This window comes from Nuphar pumila, chromosome 11 (assembly GCF_984573655.1).
Source record: "Nuphar pumila chromosome 11, dmNupPumi1.hap1.1, whole genome shotgun sequence".
Classification (NCBI taxonomy): domain Eukaryota; kingdom Viridiplantae; phylum Streptophyta; class Magnoliopsida; order Nymphaeales; family Nymphaeaceae; genus Nuphar; species Nuphar pumila.
This window is the reverse complement of record NC_143259.1, coordinates 15,572,993-15,596,954: the sequence shown is the minus strand read 5'-3', so window position 1 is coordinate 15,596,954 and position 23,962 is coordinate 15,572,993. Positions and strand designations below refer to the sequence as shown.

Here is a 23,962-nt window from a genome sequence, read left to right as displayed (position 1 = left end):
TCTTGAGAATATGAGAATTTTTTTCTGTGACAGGCTTTACTACTGATTTTTTACTCAAAATTTGAAGGAATTTGGATAAACACAAAAAAAAAACTAGACAAAAATACATTTTCAACGACATCTAAATCGTTGAAAAATGATGAATGAGTGCTAAGATATATCCTCGACAACATTCTAAAAAAAAAAAGATGAACATGTGCGGTTGCGCCAAACCCAATCATTCTATGTTATTTTTCAACTACCTGCACTAGAAATCCAGAAAAACAATAAAAATGGCAGACAGATCGACACTTTCGCTTTTCAACGCCACAACGATTGCTTTGATCTGATGAGTGGTTTAGGTGAAACGTCCTCTAAAAGATAAACTTTTCAATTGCATCGCATCATCTAACTAAAATGTAGATTCACATGATTTTTTTTGTAGACCACATGAAGACCGTATAAAATATAAGCAAAAAATATATGCAGATGAGGAGGTCTACATATATTTTATGCATTGATGAAGAGGTCCGCATATATTTTATGCATTGATGAGGAGGTTCGCATATATTTTATGTATAGATGAGGAGGTCCTTATATATTTTATACGTGGATGAGAAAGTTCACATATATTTTATAAGTTGATGAGGAGATTTGCATATATTTTATATGTGGATGAGGATGTCTGCATATATTTTATGTGAAAGACCATACAAAGTCCGCATAAAATATATACAAGCTTCCATATATTCACATAAAATATATGTGAACTTCCTCATCCTCTTAAAAAATATATGTGAACTTCCTCATTCTCGCATAAAATATATGTGAACATCCTCATCCTCACAAATATTGGTTAATTTTTTCCTATATTTTATGTGAACATCGTGAGGTCCATAAAAACAATCATGCAAATTTATCTTTTAGTCAAAAGGTGTGATACAATCAAAAAATCTATCTTCCAAAGGATATTTCTCTCAAACCGCTAATCAGATCAAGGCAATCTTGGTGGCGTTAGAAAGCTAACAAATCGATTTGTATGTATTTTTTATTTTTGGTACAGGTAGCTAAAAATAACATAGAATAACTGAGCTTGATACAATCGCATATGTTTATCTTCTTTTTCAGAATGTTGTCAGGAATGTATCTCAACACTCATTCATCATTTTTCAGCGATTTGGATGTCGTTGGAAATGTATTTTTGTCTAGTTTCTTTGTTTTTCTAAAATTCTTTATGTTTTTTTGTTAAAACATCTTCTAAAAGATAGACTGTTTGGTTGTTCCACTCTGTAGAGCATGCTTCTATTATGGTTTTAGAACTCATAAATGGAAACTATAGAGAGGTTTTTAATTCTGACTCAAAACAGAAAAGTTGCAGGCCTGTCTCAACTTTCCAATGACTAAAAACACAAGTTTTCGATATCATAACAGAGACTATTCTGTAATAAACAATCACATATTTGAGAGAAAAATCACATATATTTAGGAAGTTTGTATGTGCGGTGTATAAAAAAGACTTTTAAAAATAGAATAATTGTGATTTTGGACATGAATAGAATAGTGAAAATTATGGGGCATTTTGAAAAATGCATCATTTTTGTTATGCAATACGACCATTTTCAAATATGAAAATATATGAATTTTCTCTTAAATATGCAAATTTCTTCTTAAATATGTGATTTTTCTCTCAAATATGTTGATTTTCTCCTAAATATGTGATATTCATCCTAAAAACAAAACAAAACAAAACAAGACATATAAACAACCTATGAATGTCCTCATGCTTGTGCCCCTTATTCTATTTTGTTAAAAAGTGGCGTGCCCATTTTGAGGACATCTACAATCATGAGTTATGAAGGTTCCCAAAATGTGTACACTTTTTTTAACTAAATACTCTCACATTTAATAATGTTTTGACCTTTGCACGTGAATGCCCTCACATATTTATGAGCATTCTACTACCAGTGTCCTTTATGTGATATTAGTAAAAAGAGGTTCACACATTTTGGGAACATTTGCAACTCATGGTTGTGAATAACATAATGTATTTGTGAATGTCAGGACATGTCATACAAAGGGTCTTCTGCCAAATATTCAATATTCTCATATTTGAGAAAAAATTTGCATATTTAGAAAAAAAATTGCATATTCTCGTATTTGGGAGGTGGTTTGCATATTTGGAAGAAATTCGCTTATGCAAATGATAAAAAGGTTCTTGTAATGGTCATTTTTTGCAAATTTGGACATCAGAGGGATTTTAAAACTTATAGGGCATTTTGAGAAGCGCATCATTTTTATCATGCAGTACAATCATGTTTCATTATTTTTTTTTGTCTATTTGCTAGGAATTGTCACCCTGATCATGCTTTTTTGATGAAAAATTATAAATGGAGCCTCAAAATTTTATGAAGATTTTGGGCAATCGATTTTTCAAACCTTATAAAACCTATCTATGTATCAAAAAAACACATTCCTATAAAATTAAACATGTAAGTCATGTTATATGGTCATAATTTAAAAATAAAATGAAAAAAACTTGAAAAACTCATCAACCATGCTTCCATTACTCTCTCTCTCTCTCTCTCTCTCTCTCTCTCTCTCTCTCTCTCTCTCTCTCTCTCTCTCTCTATATATATATATATATATATATATATATATATATAGCCCGTAGAATATGCTAACTGAAAATATGAGAACCAGAGTGTAAACTAGGCATTTTTGACATTTTTTTAGATTCAATTATGCAAATGCATTTGATGTGATCCATTTGTTAGGAATTGACTGTTGGATCATGTATTTTTGATGAAAAAATATGATTTTTGTGTACATGAATATTTATAAAAATTATGGGTCATGGATTTTCAAGCCTTAAAAGATCCTTCTTATGCATCGTAATTGGATGATTTAAGAGTGAGTTTCAATAAAACCAAACATCTAGATCACATATGTATGGTGAAAATTAAGAAAAAAAATAAAACAACCCATGAAAATCTGGTTGAGACTTTAGCTCATATATTTCTAGTGAACATATTCTAGTGGCCCTATATATGGGTTCATATTGGGTACTAATGAAGGTACAAAACCAATGAGCTAAAAATCTCTTTTTTTCTTCAAAATTTAGCCCATCATATTCTAGTGGCCTTATAGTCTTTTTTCAATTTAGCCCATCATAAAATTAAAAATTGATAAATGAGGGCACATGAGGTCTCTACACATAATATAATCGTACCATATGAGATATCATATGGCCCAACCGTATGCGATCACTTTATATGGGTGATTAAACATATGTAGGTCCACACAATTTATCTAATAATCTTCCACTTGGGATACATATGTCACTTTACAAACATGTATTATATCCTTATGAGCTCAAACACATTGTCTTATCAGATGACATCTCTAACAATCTGGTCCATTGATCATGTCGATATAGAACCAAAGCGGCCTTCATTACAATCATCGTAATTAAACTCATCAATGATCATGTATATTGACATAACAAAATGACATAGATCAAGTATGGATGTGAAGTATGGAAATTACATGTAATGTGATCCAAACATGTCTATTTTCAACTGGTCTTGCCTTATTCTTTAATGAGATAACAACAAATGAGTAAATAATAAAACTGAAACCTGAACTTTATACTGAAGTAGTAAAATGAAACTTTATTATATCATAGAACATTCAAATATAAACTCCCACTAAATTAGCATATCATTAAATGATAAAACACCCATTCGAGAAGTATGATCGTGAAATATCTTGAGTGGCAAACCTTTGGTAAGCGAATACGTAATCATGGAGTTTGTGCCAATATGTTTTATAGATATCTGACCATTCTGCACTTCCTCTAACAACAAGGAACTTGATGTCAATATGCTTTGACTTTGATGTGCTCCTATTATTGTTAGAATATAACACTACTGAATTATTATCACAAAATAGCGATCTTTTAACATTATCCAAAATCTGCAGCCGAGTGACAAAATTGCATAACCATATTTCATGATTAGATGCCTCACAACGGGCTACGAACTTTGCTGCCATAGTGGAAGATGCAATAAGTATCTGCTTGGCACTCCTTTTGGTTGCTTTCCAATGATCCATCTTTGGGTTACTAGGATATATGCCTAACATCCCAACAATGTTTGCTATATCCGGACGTGTACACACTTGAGCATACATATGACTCCCTATAACAGACGCATAGGAAATCTTTTTCATATCCTTAACTTCAAACTGGTGTTTGGGGTACTGAGCGAGACTGAACTTGTCTCCCTTAGCAATAGGGGTGTCACCTAGTTTATAATCCTTCATGCCAAATCTGTCAAAAATCCTTTCGATATAGCTCTTTTATGATAATTCAAGAATACCCTGAGAATGATCTCGATGTATCTGGATCTCTAATACAAAAAAGGTGTCACCAAGGTCTTTTATTTCAAATTTCTTTATTGAAAATCTTTTGATTTCATGCAATATGCCTATATCATTACTGACAAGTAATATGTCATCGACATATAAAACCAGAAAAATATATTTACCCCCACTAAACTTATGATATATGCATTCATCAACCACATTCATCTCAAAAGCAAATGAGATGACAACTTGATAAAATTTATGATACCATTGACAGGAAGCCTGCTTAAGTCCATAGATGAATTTCTTTAATTTGCAAATAATTTCCTTTGCATTGCTTGAGACAAAATATTTTGGTTGCACCATATATATTGTCTCATCAATGTTGCCATTAAGGAATGCAGTCTTTACATCCATCTGATGCAGCTCCAAATCATAATGAGTCACAAGTGTCATCATAACTCTGAAAGAGTCTATCGTAGAAACTGAAGATAAAGTCTCTGTATAGTCAATGCCTACCCTTTGTGTAAACCCTTTTGCAACAAGACGTGCCTTATATCTTTTCATATTACCCATCGAATCCCTCTTGGTTTTAAATATTCATTTACAACCAATAGGTTTCACACCTTCAGGTAATGGGACAAGATCTCATACATCATTGTCTTTCATGGATTTAATCTCCTCATACATGGCATTTATCCACTTTTGAGAGTTAGAACTCTGTATAGCTTGATGGAAGTTGATTGGATCATCTTCCCTTAAGCTAGTATCACCCTCATGTGCTTGAAAAAAATATATAATCATCCAAAATTTATTTTCTCCTCTCTCAAGTGGATTTCCTTAATGGCACTTATTCTTGAGTTACTTGAGGTATTACTAGAGGTTTTTCTTAAGGTTGTTGAGTTTGTATTCTAAGAGGAAAAACTTGATTTTGGATAAAGAGATCTTGAACATTGCCTTGTTCTGGACTTATTTAAATAATGTCAGAAATTAAAATTTGCTTATTGTCAACAACAACTGTATGAAGAAAAACAGATTCTTCTTCAAAAGTAATGTCTTTTACCTTATCACTCTCCCTAAACTCATCATCCTCAAAGAAACAAGTGTTTTTCATCTAAAAAAAAGACTTATTCACGGGGTCATAAAATTTATAACACCTAGATTTTTCAGAGTACTCAACAAAATAACAGCTAATCGTTCTTGAATCTAGTTTATTTTCATATGGCCTAGTTTCAGCTGGACATCCCCAAATATGAAAATGCTTCATACTATGCCTTTTGTCTGCCCACATTTTATATGGGGTCTTGGTTACTGCTTTAGTTGGTACCATGTTCAGTACATAAGCTGCAATATTTAATGTCTCTCCCAAGAGAGACTTTGGTAAAGTATAATGAGAAATAATACTCCTTGTCATATCCTTTAAGGTCATGTTTCATCTCTCAGCAACATCATTTATGCTAGAAGTGCTTGACATTGTACATTGAGAGACGATACCACATTCTTTTAAGAATTTAGTAAAGGGCCCTGAACGTTATTCATTTGATCCATCATATCTACCATAGTATTTACCACCACGGTCAGATCTGACGACCTTAATCATTTTGCCAAGTTGGGTTTCAACTTCAGCCTTTAGATGATTGGTCACATCAAGGGACTGAGACTTTTCATGAATTAAATATAGGTACTCATAAGAAGAATGGTCGTCTATGAACGTAATAAAATATTGTTGATCATTCCAAGAAGTTGTAGGGAATGACCCACAAATATCTGTATGAATTAATTCTAAGATGTATGTTCTTCCTTCGACACATAATTGCTTTATGTTTGTTCGTTTTCCTTTTATGCACTCAACACAAACGTAAAATTTGATAAAATCAAGGGAATCAAGGATTTCACTCGTCATAACCCTTTCAATTTTTTGTTTAAAAATGTGACCTAAGTGCTTATGCCATAATAAAGTAGAATTCTCATTTGTTAATTTTTGTTTTGCACTATGAGAACTTGAATGCAAGGTTTCATTATATAAGGCAACAATATTAAGTAAATATAGGTTATCAATCATAGAAAAAGAATCAGTCCTAATAAGATTTGAATCAAGAAACGACTTAAATTTACTATTTTCAAACAAACAAGAATAACCAGATTTATCTAATGTAGAAACAGAAACCAAATTTTGTCTAAATGATGGTACAATATATGTTTCTTTTAAATCTAAATAACTATCAGTCTTTAATAGTAACCTAAATGTCTATATTCCCTCAACTTTAACTGATTTATCATCACACATATAGATGAATCTTTCAGCATCAATTGGCGTTCGACAACTTAGGCAACTCTTTATTAATACACTTATGTGAGTGGTAGCACTAGAATCCATCAACCAAGTGTGTTTGAGTATAGAAGTTAAATTAACCTCAAAATAAATCAAAGCAAGGAGTGTACCTTTATTTTCATGCCAAGCATGATATTTAGTACAGTCCTTTTTCATGTGACCCTCCTATTTACAAAAGAAAGAACTGGACTTTGGATCCTGATGTTTTTTCTTTTTCTTCTGCGATTGAGGGTCCACTGCAGCTTCTTTATTCTTTCTCTTTTCCTTAAATTCTTCCTTAGAGGTTACTACCAAGTGATCATTTTTTGTCTTTTCTTGTTTTATCATTTCTTCTTCTTACCAACTGTGAAAAATGAGCTCATTAAGAGTCTATTTGTCCTGGCAGTTATAATTGACCTTAAACTAACTATATTGTGTAGGAAGAGATATCAAAACTAAGAGCACGAGTAAGTCGTCAGACAACTCTAACTTTAGTGCCTTTAGTTTTGAAGCAAGATGAAACATTTCCATAATGTACTTCCTAATGTCCCTTTTACCTTTATGCCTTATTAAAATAAGACTCGAAAGGAGAGTGTTTGTCTCAGCCTTTTCGTTTTTAGCAAAATGTTTTTCGATTTCCTCAAGGAACCTCTAGGCATTAACCTCTTCTGACATAGTGCCCCTAAAGATTTTCAGAATTACACGTTTCATGATCATAAGACTCATATGATTGGATCGATCCCACCGCTCATGGTTCCATTTATTCTCAGTAGAACTCTTATCTGTAAGAGTAGGTGGTTGATCCTCTCAAAGTGCAAGGTCTAGATCCACGCATCCGAGAACAATCATAATGTTCTCTTTCTAGTTTTTGAAGTTAGAGTTATTCAAAATAGAGATCCAATTTATATTTGCAGATATCGTAGAAGCATAGGTATTAACTAAATCAAGAACAAGATAAGCTCATAATTTACATATATATTCACATGCACAAACATAAACAAATATATTTAAACTGTGATGAATCTCATTACAAGATACCCAACACAACAGTGATATTTAGTCTTTTAACATAAATGTTAACTTGTAAGTGATACTCTCATCACAGTAATCAAATGTGAATAATTAACCATGTCAAACAACGAGCCTTTATTTGAATTGACTCGTTATTCATATAAAAAATTGTACAATCATCCCATATTTATTACTGAAAATATATATATTTGAGCTCGAGCAAATTATAATCTTTCTTTGGGCCGATCACTATTCGCATGAAACTCAAATATATACGCATCTCAATATTCCAAACAAGTCAATCTAGACAAGAGTGGTTACTTTGATAACATGTTGTTTCAATCAACTCATTTTTATAATATTAGACCATTATTCTAAAAAGAATACCATAGTTCAAATATGTCAATACATGCATATAAATAAAAAAAATATAATCATAATCGGTATAGGGTCAAAAAGCAACTGAAGACAACCCTCTAAAGGGACCCAAAATGCATACTTAATGGCCTTGAATCCAATAATAAAATCCTTAAAAAAAATTTATTACGAGTTTCAAGGCACATACTAGGGTCTGACCCATGGGATTGGGTCAGACCCAATAATTGGGTCAAAAGAGGCCTAACCCAACATGGGTCAGGCCCGAACATATCATAGCTGAAAAAGGGTTGGACCATCAGGTCAGTTCTGACTAGGCCCGACTCGACCTGGCACAGACGGGCACCACCTGACCTGGTTCAGTCCCCGTAACTCAACGGGGATCGAACCAAATCAGCCGACCCAACCCCGACTGGAGGCCGAAACAGGCTCGGGTCGCAGATGGAGGCTGAACCTGGCTCGGGTGATGGCTGAACCGGCCCACCCACCAAATAACCAAATCGGCTCTGGGTGATGGTTGAACCTTGCTTTGAGTGCCACCGAACCAAATCTCGACTATCGTCAACCCTGAACCACCTGACAACTATGGTTGGGATGAACTGAATGCCCCACACACCATTGTCGAACGTAGCCAACCCCTAAAGGTCACTAGCGGTGGCTAGGGTGAACCGAATGCCCCAGACCACCGTCAGTTTCCAACTGGCCTGCCACGACCTCTTGTCCAACGATCCAGAAGAGAGAGGGTTTGAAACCTTCCCGTTCAGCAGACAAAGAAAGAGGGCAGGGTCGATCGACCCTTCTGTTCGACTGACTAAAAGGGGGAGGCTGACTGACCCTCCTGCCGTGTCTGGTAACCTGAAAAGGTGTGAGGGCCGATCGGCCCTCCCACCTATTCAGCAAACTGAAAAGGTGGGAGGGTCGAACGGCCCTCCCTTCCGTTCAATGACCTAATGGGAGGGTCGAACAACCCTCCCTCCCATCCTGGTGACCCAAAAAGGGGAGGGATGTTCCTCTCCGATCACAACCGAATGGCGTAAGGAGAGTCGCTCTACCTTCCTTTGTCTGCACCCTTTCGTCGATTGGGAAAGAAACCCAAGGAGGAGGATCTGGTCCCTCACCAAAATCGGTGAGTGATCGGATGATCGTCTGGTCCTTCTTTTTTCCTCGAGAATCGTGTAGGCACATAATGGTGCTCGCACCAAAAATCGTCTACAGTGGATCGTCGAACCCAACAAAAAAATATAATGGCAAAATCAAATATTTCAACGATTCAACAGGAACAAGGTGCTCTGATACCAATTGTTGGATTTTAAATCTACCGAAAAGCTTTATTTGATCATTAAACTTGTTCATGCTAAATCATTAAAAAGATCAGAAATGAAACTTGATGTGAAAGTGTACCTGAATCCATTGATGCTTTGGTAAATCTTTTTGAGGTTTGATCTTCCATAACCTCTATATGTAACCTTTCGTTCTTTTATAAACCTTATAAGAGAGGGACAATTTTATTTTTTGATGGAGAGGCAAAAGAGAATAGTCACTATATATAGTTTTGAGGATTATAACCTAATTGTAACCACCTTATAGTCTTTTTTCAATTTTAACCTATTATAAAACCAAAAAATGACAAATAAGAGCATATGAAGTCTATAACCATACCATATGTGATATCATATATCCCAACCGTATATGATCACTTTATACAGACCTTAACCTTAGACAGCATATAATATATAATTAAACATACGTAGGCCCACACTATTTATCTAACACAAAATTGTCTATAGAACTTTCTTTTGGAATTAGCTGACCTACCAAAGGCCTTGGTTAGGGAAGCATAAACTAGCCTAGTAAATTGCATAGGTCATCCTTGCAAGCGTCCCATATCAATAGGGAATCCATCCGACACTGCATAGGTACATCCTTGCAAGCCCCTTGCATGTTAAGCTGAAGCTAGGCACTTCTGTGAGGGGAGTCGGAGAGGTGCTCTGCAATTTTAAGCGCTCGGAGGAGCGATAGCAGGTTGGCTGAAATAAGTCCACCACAGCCAGGTCTCTTACTCGGGTATTTTCTCTGTTCTGTATGGAAAAAAATGCATGATGCACATGAGAGAGAGAGAGAGAGAGATGCACCTCAAAGGATAGAGGAAAATTTTGTCTTTCTTAACCACTTTACTATCACGATTAAATGAATTTGAGGGTAACCTTGGGCGGCTTTTTTAATATGCAAAAACTTGGGAATGAATTTGAATCATCTGACGAAACCAAGTACTTTTTAATAAATAACCCTTTTTATTTATCCACCTTAATGACTAATGTTCATAAAGAGCATTCAAATCTACTGTTTAAAATCAACAATAAAATTATAAATTCAACGGAGTAAGTAACCTGCAAGACCAGTTGGTTTCAGATTATCCAAGCTAGTGGAAGAGAATGATACCTTGTAGATAATTGCTTCCTTTGGAAGGAGTGGGTTATTAGTGGGAAGGGACATGACATCATAAATTCACTTGCAAGTTACAAATACCCGGGCCCAAGCGGGGTTGGCCTAGTGGGTGGGGCCTTGGCGGCAAGATATGCAGTCAAGGTTCGATTCCTATGGGCATCGCCCCTCTGCATAAGCCAATGCATAGCATAAGTATCGGGAGCGGGTCCTAGCCTCGGAGTTTTACACTGTCAGTACCATGACTGCAGGTATGGCAGGTTGAGCCAGCACGAGCAGGTCTTCATGCCGGGTGCGGTTTCTTCGAGTTATAAATCCAAAACAAAGTTACAAATACCCTCCAGCTACCACCACTGGGTCGCCCGTGTAGCCTGCAGGGTGGTTGTGAGGGTGCTGAGACAAAGACGCCGAGTCAAACCCCTGCCAGTGGACGGGGGGAAATGAAGTCCTGCCCTGCCTCGCACCGTTTGGACCGGGGATGGAGGTTAAAATCAAAACCCGTGCGAGGATGGAGGCAGGATGGACTTACACCTTATCTTGTCCTCAATCCTTCTTTAGGGATGGCAATGAATCGAGTGGAAACGGGACCCCACCCCACCTTGCCCCGTTTGGACCGAGGATGGAGGATATGAAAAGGAGGTGGAGGCAGGGATGGAGGTTAAAATCCAAACCCGTGTGGAATGGAGGGAAGGATTTTGAGACGGAGCGGGGGTAGAGACCTTGTCCCCCGCTCCGGCCACCGCCCAGTCTACTGCCATCCCTACGCACAGGTGTGTCTGTAGCTTTAAGAGGTGTCCACGTAAGGTAGGGTGCAGATCATGAAAAGTCTCCAGCACTCTTCTCCATAAGCAAACTGCTACACTATTTTCATGATTCCGTGTAGGGTGTTAAACCTTTGGAACATGTTCTTTGTTTCCTGTCTACGTTCAACATTGTGGTGCATCTCCTAACACTTTGAATATGATATGCCAATGGCCTTATGTCGGGCTTTTGAAGGGGTTTTTTGCTGTTTTTCTTAAATCTGATCATAAAGATGTGTTCTCCTTGCTTGATTTGATAAGAATTGACTCTTGGATTTTTATACACAAGTAGGTCTTTATAAAGTTAAAAATTGATGGACTAAGACCTTCATAAATATTCAAAGCTTAAAAAAACTTATTTTTTTTATTAAAAAAAATTATTCAAGTGTCGTTCTCTACTAAATTGACCATGTCGAACACATTTTGTATGGTCAGATTTAAGAAAAAAATGAAAAAAAAAAAACTTCAAAAGGATGATAAGCTAGAAAATTGATTAGCAACTAGCTCTCTCTCCCTCTCCCTCTCCTCTCTTTATGTATATTAGAATGATAAGCGTTTTGTCCATATAGCTGGGCTCTAGATAGGTACTATGTTATGGCAAAATTTGAATTATGAAAACAAATAAAATCAGTAAGTGTATAAAAATAAGCATATGACTGAACTAAAATGGTTTTTCTTAAAGAGACTTATATTAAAAAAATATTAAAGCACTATAGTATAATAATATCTGAACTGGTAATTCAATGAAAAGATGGTTAATTCAATGATTAATCAAACAAATCAAGCAAAGTTCCAGTGCAATTGAGAGAGAGAGCCTTTTTATTGCCATGAATGGAAAAGAAGTCATCTTGATTAGTCACCGGTAATAATTACTCATCTATTTTAATCCCAGAAATTCTTATTTGCTAGCACTTAAGTCTTAATAATCCAAACTTAAGTGGGAATATCATCATCAATTGAAAAGAGAAATTGATAAAGTATTAAAAACCCAAGTAAATGACTACAACAATCAACATATTATCATGCAGTACAAAAACAAAACACAAAAATCATTTCAGAAGTATAATGGGTCTTCCCAATCCCACAGAAAGAGAGACTATGAAGACCTTCCCTATGTGATAGTTTGTCATGAAAATCAATAAATCATGGTACCCATTAAATTTTTTGTTCAAAAGTCCCTAGAATCTAATTTAGTAAGTTCCCACATTCACATACAAAGGAATCCACCCAAACTACCAATTCATGGTTCTCTTTAAAAACTAGATCAAAACAAGATTAACCAAGATGAAATAAAACCATGACGGAAAAACCAAAGCTCACTACAATTTTACATTTTAGATGAGATTCATCAAAGAAATTATAACATGGCACGACCATAGACATAGAGTTAAGCAACCATCATCAAATTGATGGACTATCAAGCAAGCAGAAGAACAACAATAACCGAACCTGTATTTCAAATTTTCCTTCATTAAAATCAAAAGTGATCAAAGACTACACAACACTTGGTCTTTATCAACAAAATGTTGGCAGACATAAAATAAAAAATTGGGAAGATATACATAAAGCAAAAATACAAAATAAAAATAAAACAAAACTAATGTGGCAAGCAAGAATATATCTCCATCATCGTGATTGGTCTACGTGAACAAAACCAATGTTGTCAGTATCGATATCGGTCCTGAATCGTTTGGCCACCCATTCAGCTGTATCGGCCGAAATGGATACTCAAGTGAATCGTTCTGTATCGGCCTAAAAATAATAATAATTTATTACTTGTCAATCGTAATGGATACGTGTTAAAACCATTAAAATAAATTTAAAACAATATTAAAAATTATTTTTTGGTATTTTTTATATTTATTAAAAAATACCTGATCCAAGCTTGCAGTGTATCGATTTTCTGATGATACGATGCATATTGGAGGATAAGCACCGACACTGATGACATTGACCAAAACCACCAACCATAAAAAAACCTTGGACATGAAATGCCATCTACCGCCATAGACATAGGGGTAGGGGTGTCAAGCGGTCGGGTTTGGTTGGGACCCAGGTGAAACCAGACTCAAACCAGATTTGAGATGATGGTACTGGGTCTGGGCCCGGGTCTAATCGAACCCACCATAAGAGAAACCATGCCCGGATCCTATTAGGACTACATGAACCAGACCAGGTAAAATAGTATTTTTATCATTTTTATATTGAAAATTTGTGGATCATAATCAGAACTCGGGTCGGGCCTGGGTCTGGTATAAAATTTCACAAACCATACCTGGCTCCATGTATTAATCAGACCCTTCGGATCCGACCCGGATTCTAATCGGGTCTTCTTATTTATCACCAAACCCAAACCTATAGGGTTTGGAACTGGTTAGGTCAGGGTCAAACTCGACCTGTTGACACCCCTACATAGGGGGAATAAAGTCGAGTTGACCATGAGAGATAAAGAGAAACAAAAAGTTTCCCAAGTATACCTTATGCAGGATCTTGATGAAAAAGAAGAAAGATCATTCAAGGGCACTGTTGAAATATGATCTTTGGATCTGCCCTCGATCCATTCTTCAATCCATAATTTCTCAGTTAGGATGGCTCTCACATATGTCCCAATTTCCCTTTTTTTTTTGAAAGGCAAGCTGGGGTTAGGCTGACCCCTACCAGAACAACAGTCACCACATGTAGGGATTCGATCCTGGCCCTTCAGCTTGACACAGGACCCCGCTTACGACATGGGATACCACCTCGGTGGTCACATATGTCCCAATTGTTTGCCTTTATGGATTAGTGCTGAAACGCCCCACAACTACACACCTCCAATGGAAGATAAATAAGAGGAATGAGTTTCCAAAATTGTATGCATGCAAAAAAGGTAGTTTAATTACAAAATGGTGAGTTTTCAAACGGTTCATATGCATGCATTGATTAATGGAATGTTCACGTATAGGATGTAGGTCTCACACGGATAAGACCATCTATTGGCCACACAGCAACGTGTGTCATGGTTAATGCTGTTTATGAGATAAAAAAAAGGGCAATGAGAGATGGCTCAGTTTTAGAGAGAGACGGGATGGAGGGTTTCGGTTATGAAAAGAAAAACTGCGGTGTTTTAAAGTGATTTTGAGAGGGTTAAATATGAACCACTTCATAAATTCATCTGTGCCAAAACTCACACAAGTGCATGTAACACTTTTTTCTTTGAAAACTTTATACAAATTACCATACAAACTTTTAGTTACATTTTGAAACCCCATAACAAGCATTTAATTTTGTGCACTTTGACTCTTGCTTTTGCTTTTATAATATTTAGGATTTAAGATAGTGTGTGTGTGTGTATACACTCAATTGAATGAAACAATCCAAACACTTTTGAAAGCAATAGCATTTTTAAAAATATAGTTCAAATTTTAAGTGCATCTGTTGTTACAATACCTTCACCCAAAAGAGATCCCTGCCTGAAAATTTTTCTCGATGGGAGAGAGGTCCAAACACCGGTTTTACATGAAACAGAGGGTTTGTACGAAACATCATAAATTCTGTCATCCTTCCAACCATCTTGAAAAGGATGCCTCTTTCATATGAAAGGGAGGCTTTCATCTTCTTAACATCATAGCGAGTCTTGACTTGAAAAGAAAAACAAGTCACACATTTTTCAAAAATAAAATGTATTATAGTAATTAGAATTTGAAAATCAACATAACATTTCAATGCACAATTTTACACCACCTCAAGGCAAATGATAAAAGACCCGGCACTATAATAGCAAAATTGTAATCAATAAACGTTAAAGTCTCTCTCTCTCTCTCTCTCTCTCTCTCTCTCTCTCTCTCTCTCTCTCTCTCTGTTGTGTGTGTGCAGGAGACTAGCCCGACTCTGATCCTCTCACCGTCTCCTTCTGACACAGCACGCATAGTGCAAGACCTTGACTTCCTTAAAGCCCATTTGTTTCCCATCTTCCTATTCCATCTTACCGCAGACAAATAGAAAATCATCTGTTCACCAATTTAATATATAAGAAACTATTAAAAGATGTTACCGAACAACACATAAAATGTACAGATATACTCAAATGAGCAAACAGGACAAAAAATAATACCGTACAGATGATAAGATGATCCCTTAATTTTCAAGCTTGCAAGGAAATAGCTGGGACCTTCGTGCTTGTTGCCTTTTTTATTTTCTTCTCAACCTTTTCTCTTGATGAAATCGACTTTCGTTTCTTCGATGAACTTTTTCCTTCTGGCAACTGACTTGATTTTTGTTCCTTGGACGTCTCATCTTGCACTAGTTCAATTTCATGATTCTCTTCAGCTAACGCATAGACGGTGCCATCACTTGACTTCTGCTTCTTTAGTGAACTTCGTTCTGCCAACTGAGGAACTGACTTTTGCTCATTGTCCTCAGATGGCGATAAATCAATTTCATGACTCGTGACTAGTAACCCATTGGTGTTGTCTTCATCAGAGTCTTTACTGACATGGTCTGGACAGATTACAGACATTTCTGTTAGGACATAGTCCAACAGAAACGTGCTTCTTATCAGTCTGTCCATTCTGCTGAAATGCCGCTGCGAATAGGATACAAGCCCTTCAAGGAGTTCGCTGATGCCTTTTATCTGCAATCGATGCAAACAACAAATTACAGAATACTGAACCAACAAGTGCAAAGAGTAAATCTTCATGGATTTGATAAATTAAACACTTCAAAGCCAGCTCAGCGGCAAACTTAATCCTTAGTTTTACTAGCTGCCAAGTGCCAAGCATAGTCAACAATACGTAACAATAATACCAGCAAGGTTTTCTACAAGAAAATTGTCGGGAATTTTATAAAAATAGGAAAAAAAAAATCCTCAAAAGGCTTCTTGATGACACCACTTAATATGGGATATTTATTTGCTACAGTATTTTCAACTTATCGTTTTCAAATAAAACGCTTAATAAACATGATACATTTAAAATAGTGTGATATTTGGTGACTATACTACCAAGTAAGCGTGTTGTGCAAACCATGGTACGAGGGGTTGCAAAAGAGAAACTAAATTATTCCCATTGGCACCAAAAACAACAGAGGCTGCAGACGCAGTACAAATAACAAATCATGGAGAACAAAACAGGTCTCGACACATTGCCCCTTTATGAAACCTCCTACTCTGAAAACACTGTGCATTGTGTTAAAGTATATATGTAATAGGTAATACCCATAAGGGGTATTTTTGTAATTTCACCTGTTGTAATAGGCAGTAATTTATTTTGATTATTTTCTTTTTGTTTACTTAAATGTCTTTTAGCTAAAGCTAAAGGAAAATTAAGACCTTGAAAGAGTTATTGGGACCTCCCCAATGTCTCTATTTGTAGCCGTTGGGGAGGGTCCCAAGGCTCCCTTCTTTGCTCTTTGTGTATATAAAGGGGTTGAACCCCTCTTCTTTGTAATGCTTGACTTGAGCAATAATCTCCAATAAAGATTTATATTTTTTACTCTTTGTTTCTTGCCCATTTGTGGGTTGTGTGCTTGTGTAAATGTATTCTGACCCATAAGTGGTCCTTGTGTATACACTTTTGTGTGTTTGTAAAGCCCATAAGAGGCACTCTACTATTCCTTTTGTATTTGATTGCATGGTATCAGAGCCCCGGTGCTCTTGGATTGTAACTTGACGGTGAAGAGGAGGCTCATGAGATCGGTAGAACGTTGGTTCATTGTCCATTACTTCAAGCGCGCCCACCTCAACACTGTCTTGTTATCTTCTTGTTTGTCTCTTCTCTTCTCATCTCTTACTCTCTCCTCTTGTTACAATGACCGAAGAAGAAGTGGTTACGATTGTTCCCGTCAAGTTTGATGAGAAAAAATAATAATATGTGGATCACCACTATTAAAAGAATCTTGGTTGGCAAAAACTTGTGGGACTATGTGTTAAATTATGTACATAATCATTTAAAGTAATATATATATTTTATATATATATATGGTAATACATATACATATATTAATATATATGTATATGTATCTACTCAAATATATATATAAAATATATATTCCTATTTGTTTAGTCATAAGGGTAGTTTAGTCTTTTCCCTATTTTTGCGCACATTCACTTTATGGATGTGATTGTAATTATTTTTATTTTTCTTTTTTGTTTTTTTCATTTCTTTTTGTATGTGTACCAAAAAGGTACCTTGGGGGGCCCACCAACATAGTCGTTTGGCCCTCTCCAACGGTCACATTTGTGACCGTTGGAGGGGCTCCAACGACTATGGGTGGAGCCCCTCCAAGGCCCCTCTTGTGGTGTTATAAATAGGGGTTCTCCCCTTTGTATTTTCTCATGGCTTTGAGTCAAAGCCCAAATTCTCAATAAATTGATTCCATTATTTTATGCCTTTGTGCATTTGTGAGTTATTTGTGGGTTGTGCTTTTTGTGCACAAGTGTTCTAAGGTGTTCTTATTGTGCTTTCGTGGTGGGTTCAATATCAAGAATATTAAGGTCTTGATATTAGTATCTTGTTGGAGATACTTTCACATGGTATCAGAGCCTCGTTGGAAGAAAGAAGATCGTGTATCTCGCCTCTTGTGAAGCACCTCGAAAATCGTGCCCTCAAGCTAGTGAAGTTTTTGAGTAAAGCATTTACTCCGGGCAATATTTTAGAAGCAACTTTTGTCAAGAAAAGGTTGAAAATCCGTTAAGGTACGCTTTATTTTTCATCTTCTCCTCTCCTAGAGCCTTCCCCAATCAATTTCCCGGACTGGCGATCATGTATCCAACATTTATTACAAGAGAACTTTATATCGCAACCATAGTCCGAGAGTTGAGAAACGGAAAGTAAATTTAAGTTTAGTTTTGGAATAAGACGAATTTTTTGGATAAAAAAATCTTGTTTTTTTAAATTGCCCATTCCTTTAATTTCAAGAGGGGTTCCATCCGCGGTTGAGACAAAAGATGGAAGGCGATTTTCAGAATAATTAGAAAGAAAACAATGACTTGGAGTCATATGAAACGAAGCACCAGAATCAAGTAGCCAAGATGTCTTACCAAGAGAGGAAGAAGATGACATGGCGGCTCCAGAAGTGCCTCCTTTGAGAAAAGGTTGAAGAGCATCCATAATTTGATGAAGCGAAAGAGGTTCATTTGATGTTGAAGGCCGTTCCTCCGATTGGGATGCTAAAGCCGCGGCGAGGAATTTCTTCCATTTAGGACAATTGGGTTTGATATGTCCCGGTTCTTTACAAAAATGGCAAGTTAATTTGCTATAATCTCTCTTGCCATATCGATCATTTTGCCCTTGATTTTTGAAATGGGGTGGTTTGTAGGTCTTCAAATTATTACCGGGTCTTGACACGGCATTGACCACTTCATAGTCATTTTGAGAAGGTGCAGCAAGAATGCTTGGGTTATTTTTACTAATCCCCATACGTGTTTCCTCACCACTTAGCTTGGTGATGACATCTTCAATAGATGGGGAGGTAAAAGCCGATAGAAGGGAGGACCGAATTTGCTCAAATTCGGGTCTAAGACCATTTAAGAAGTTGAAGAAACGATCTTCCTCAAGTTGTTTATGCCTTAACTCAATAGCTTCTCCACTCCATTTTGGTTCGAGCATGGCAAGCTCGTCCCAAATAGATGATAATTCGGCAAAATATTCCCGAATAGATAAATCATTTTGTTGAAGAGTCAAGGCTTTCTTTTGGAGGTAGTATTTGTGAGACAAGTCTCTTGACGTATACATTTTTTCAAGGTATAACCAAGCTTCGGAGGCCCTTTTAAATTTGATGATGTTGGCATTGATCTTGGTTTCAACGGACGAAAAAAATCCAAGACAATATTTTGAAGTTCTTCATTTCCCACTCATCATGCCTTTTGGAATATTCTTCTAAGGCCTTTTGTCTATCTTCTCCTTCAAGAATTTTGATTTCCCCTTTCTCTATAATAGAAAGCTTGGGTTCGGGTTCCGATATGGATCCTTGAACATAACCCCAAAGACCTTTCCCTTTGATATGGGCTTCCATGTTGCCAGCCCAAACATGGTAGTTTGAACCACTAAGTTTAAAACCAAGGGAGAAGTGGGAGTCTTTTTCACCCATTATGGAGAGGAGAAGACCTCTACTATGTTGATTTTCTTAAAATTCCCAAGAATCAATTTTGTAATGTTGCTCAAAACAAAGATATTCATGTATGGCATAAGAGATTGGGTCATCCCAACATTGTTAAAATCTCTTATTTGCCTTTTATTAAGCATCTTTGTAATGAAAAATTTGTTTGTAATGAATGTATTCTTGGAAAAATGAAAAGTCTTCCTTTTCCTCAAAGATCCATGTTTACAACAAAACCTTTTGAAATCGTTCACTCCGATGTATGGGGTCCAGCTCCGGTGATATCCAAGGGAGGCTTTTCTTACTATGTTATCTTTGTGGATGATTTCACTAGGTTTAGTTGGATATATTTTCTTAAACATAAATATGAAGTTTTTTCAACTTTTAAAACATTTCATATGATGGTTTTAAATCAATTCAATGGAAATTTGAAAATTTTTAGAACCGATTCGGGTGGCGAATACCTTTCCAATGAATTTAAAAGCTATCTTGAAAACTATGGAATTCTTCATCAGAAGTCTTGTCCCAAAACCCCCAAAGAAAATGGGTTGGCTGAACGGAAACATAGGCATATTATTGAAACCACACGAACTTTGCTCATTTCTCAAAATATACCGAAAAAACTCTGGGCGGAGGCCGCTCTTACTTCTGTCTATCTCATAAATAGACTTCCATCTAAAAACTTGAACAAGATTTTCCCGTTTGAAAAATTATACGAAAAAGAACCTGATTATAGCAGGTTAAGGGTTTTTGGATGTAAATGTTTTGTCCTTACTGATAAAAATGACAAACTCTCCTCTAAGGCCACTCCTTGTGCCTTTCTTGGTTACTCTGAAACTCATAAAGGTTTTCGCTGTTATGATGTTGAGTGATAAACTTTATGTTTCCAGAAATGTAAGCTTCTTGGAAAATGTTAGTGGTTTCGAAAAACTTGAAACTAATGATGAGAATATAGATTATTCTTTTCTGTTTGATTTATTAACTGAAGATGATGATACTAGCGATGATGAAAAAAATCAAAATGATGAAACTCATACTGATCAACCCATTAATGAAGAACCACATAGAGATCCTATAACCTACTCTCATAGAGATAGGAGTACTTTTAGAAGTGCCCTCGAAAGATATGATAGTGAGTCTACCCCTTCAAGTGAAGGAAATCTTCGTAGGACCGAAAGATCAAGAAAACCCCCTTCTAGGTTCATCTCATATGAGTCTTTTTCACCAAAATATAGAGCCTGTCTAAGCGTCATTCACTCGTACATAGAACCTAGGGATTTTGAGGAAGCACGAAAATACCCAGAATGGATAGTTGCTATGAACAATGAACTTGAAGCCCTAAAGAAAGCAAAAACCTGGGAGTTTCAAGACCTTCCTAAAGATAAGAAAGCAATAGGGTGTAGATGGGTGTTTAAAGTCAAAACTAAGAGTGATGGGTCTCTTGAGAGATATAAGGCCCGCTTAGTTGCAAAAGGGTATGGTCAAAAATATGGGATTGATTATGAGGAGACTTTTACCCCCGTTGCTCGGATGGTCACCGTCCGATGTCTTATAACTGTTGCTTCAATAAATAAATTGAACATCTATCAAATGGATGTTAAGAATGTGTTTTTAAACGGAGATCTAAACGAAGAAGTATATATGGATGCTCCTCCTGGAATGGAGTATCCTAAAGGGAAAGTGCTTCGTCTTCGGAAAGCACTGTATGGTTTAAAACAAGCTCCCAAAGCTTGGTATGATAGGTTTAACTCTGTGATGTTAGATAATGGTTTTTCATCATGCTTTACTGATACTGCTTTGTTTGTTAGAAAGTCTAATGCAAGGATTGTTATTCTGTTGCTATATGTGGATGACATGCTTATTACTGGGAGTGATTCTAAAGGGATTAAAAGCATAAAGTCCATGTTAAAGGATAAGTTTGAAATGTCTGATTTGGGTTTCTTAACTTATTTTTTGGGTATTGAGGTTGCATACTCTCATAGAGGGTATTTTTTGTCTCAAACTAAACTTGCATCTGAGATTATTGACAGGTCAGGTATTACAGATGATAAAGTTTGTGAAACTCCTGCTATAGTAGGAGCAAAAATGAAGATTGATGATGGTGTTCCTCTCTCCGATCCTACTCCCTACAGGCAACTAGTAGGCTCGTTGATGTATTTAAGTATCACCAGACCAGATATCTCACATGCGGTGCATACGGCAAGTCAATTTCAGCATGCACCAACTTCTGTTCACATGGGTGCTATCTTGCGTGTTGTGAGATACCTAAAGCACACTATTAATAAGGGAGTTTTTCTGTCTTCCTTTTCTGAGTTAAAATTAATTGCTTATACTGACTCTGATTGGGGAGGTGACCCAAATAACCGTCACTCCACCACTGGTTTTTGTGTATTCTTAGGAGACTCATTGATCTCATGGAGATGCAAGAAGCAGCAAAAGGTATCTCTATCATCAACTGAAGCTGAATATCGTGTCATGGCGACTACTACCATGGAAATTGTTTGGATTCATCAGTTGCTGGAAGATATGGGAATCAAAATTGAAGGGCCTACCAAGCTTTGCTGTGACAACAAAAGTGCGATTTATATTGCTAAAAATCACACTTTTCATGAGCGGACCAAACATATAGAGATGGACTGTCACTATGTTCGGGAGGCGTATCTCCAAGGAATCATTGACCTTCCATATGTCACGTCCGAGTATCAGTTGGCGGACTTCTTCACTAAAGCCTTGTGTGCTCCGCGCTTCAACTTCCTTCTTAGCAAACTCTCGGTCATCCTGCCCTAAGTTTGAGGGGGGGTGTTAAATTATGTACATAATCATTTAAAGTAATATATATATGGTAATACATATACATATATATATATAATATATATTTCTATTTGTTTAGTCATAAGGGTAGTTTAGTCTTTTCCCTATTTTTGCGCACATTCACTTTATGGATGTGATTGTAATTATTTTTATTTTTATTTTTTGTTTTTTTCATTTCTTTTTGTATGTGTACCAAAAAGGTACCTTGGGGGGCCCACCAACATAGTCGTTGGGCCCTCTCCAACGGTCACATTTGTGACCGTTGGAGGGGCTCCAACGACTATGGGTGGAGCCCCTCCAAGGCCCCTCTTGTGGTGTTATAAATAGGGGTTCTCCCCTTTGTATTTTCTCATGGCTTTGAGTCAAAGCCCAAATTCTCAATAAATTGATTCCATTATTTTATGCCTTTGTGCATTTGTGAGTTATTTGTGGGTTGTGCTTTTTGTGCACAAGTGTTCTAAGGTGTTCTTATTGTGCTTTCGTGGTGGGTTCAATATCAAGAATATTAAGGTCTTGATATTAGTATCTTGTTGGAGATACTTTCACACTATGTTGATGATTCTATATCGAAACCTCAACCTATTCTCACTAAATTTATTTGTAGGAAAGATGGTGTAACCTCTTACAGAGAGAAAAAAATTCCTTTTAGACTACAAAAAAGACCATTAAAGAATGGGATGTTGGACATGCCAAGGTTTTAGCACTATTTATGAGAAGTATATGTGAAGAACCTTGGGAAAATATATTAGAATATGAGGGTTTTATCAAACAAACCTACACACAAAATGATGCTGCTCATAAATGGGAATTGCAAGATAAGATTCACAATTGAAAGCAAGGAAAAAAAGTGTTAGACAGTATTATGGAACTCTCAAAAGACTTTGGGACCAAATGACTAAAATGGATCCTATTTGAGATACCCTTAATGATGCTCGTCGTAGGAAAATCCAAGTCCTTAGTGAACAATTTTTCAATTTATGAGCAGGGCTTAAGCCCGAATTTGAACATGTTTGGGTTTCAATCATCCACAGAAATCAAAAGAAAGAGGAGCTTTCATCTTTACATGAGATGTTAGCCCTAGTATGCATGGAAGAATCAAGGCTAAAATTCATGATTGAATCCAAGGAGACAATGACAATGTATTTACGGTATATAGACCTGGTGCCAATACTTACTCCTATAAGCATTCCCATTTTAACAAGAATAATTTCTAGAAGCCAAGGAACAATAATGGGAGATATGACGAGAGAAATGATAGTAGAAAAAGAAAAATTATTTGTCATAATTGTGGAGAACCGGGGCACATCAAACCATATTGCCCTAAAAGAGTAGCTACCTTAGAAGCTCCTTACAAAGACAAAGATATCAACACCTTCGATTACAAAAACATGTTTTTGTCCCAACCCACGGAAGCTCTACAACCACTCCTCAAAGAACCATCCTTCGTAATCGGTGTCGTGGTCTCCTCTTCCTCACCTCTCGATAAAATTTCTTGGCTCCTAGATTCTGGTGTTTCATTTCATATGACCCCTAATAATACTATGCTCTTTGATTGTAGTGCTAATTCAAGTAGATCTAATGTTTTTATTGCAAATGGATCCGCTCTTGAAATTAAATGAATTGAAAATTTTATAAATTCTTTACATTTTTTTATTCCAAAACTCAGAATCGTTCCAAAACTTAATTTAAATATTCTTTCAGTTTCCCAAATTATTGACAAGGTTGTAATATTTCCTTCACTTATGACTGATGTTTAATACAAGATCTCTAGTTTGGCAAGCAGATAAAAAAA

General features: G+C 36.3%; 1 protein-coding gene across 2 annotated transcripts in view; it reads right to left on the bottom strand.

The window, feature by feature from the left end:
- Positions 1–14,928: 14,928 nt before the first annotated feature.
- TOZ (Transducin family protein / WD-40 repeat family protein) overlaps positions 14,929–23,962 on the bottom strand; it is a 60,964-nt gene continuing 51,930 nt past the window's right edge. Inside the window, exons 14-15 of one of the 2 annotated variants that reach the window (XM_089980668.1) lie at positions 15,377–15,895; positions 14,929–15,272 (exon numbers count right to left, since the gene is read on the bottom strand). In XM_089980668.1, the coding sequence (XP_089836794.1) occupies positions 15,407–15,895 (489 nt within the window). In that variant the 3' untranslated portion in view covers positions 14,929–15,272; positions 15,377–15,406. The remainder of the gene's footprint in view (positions 15,273–15,376; positions 15,896–23,962) is intronic. The other variant, XM_089980669.1, reaches the window with a different exon arrangement.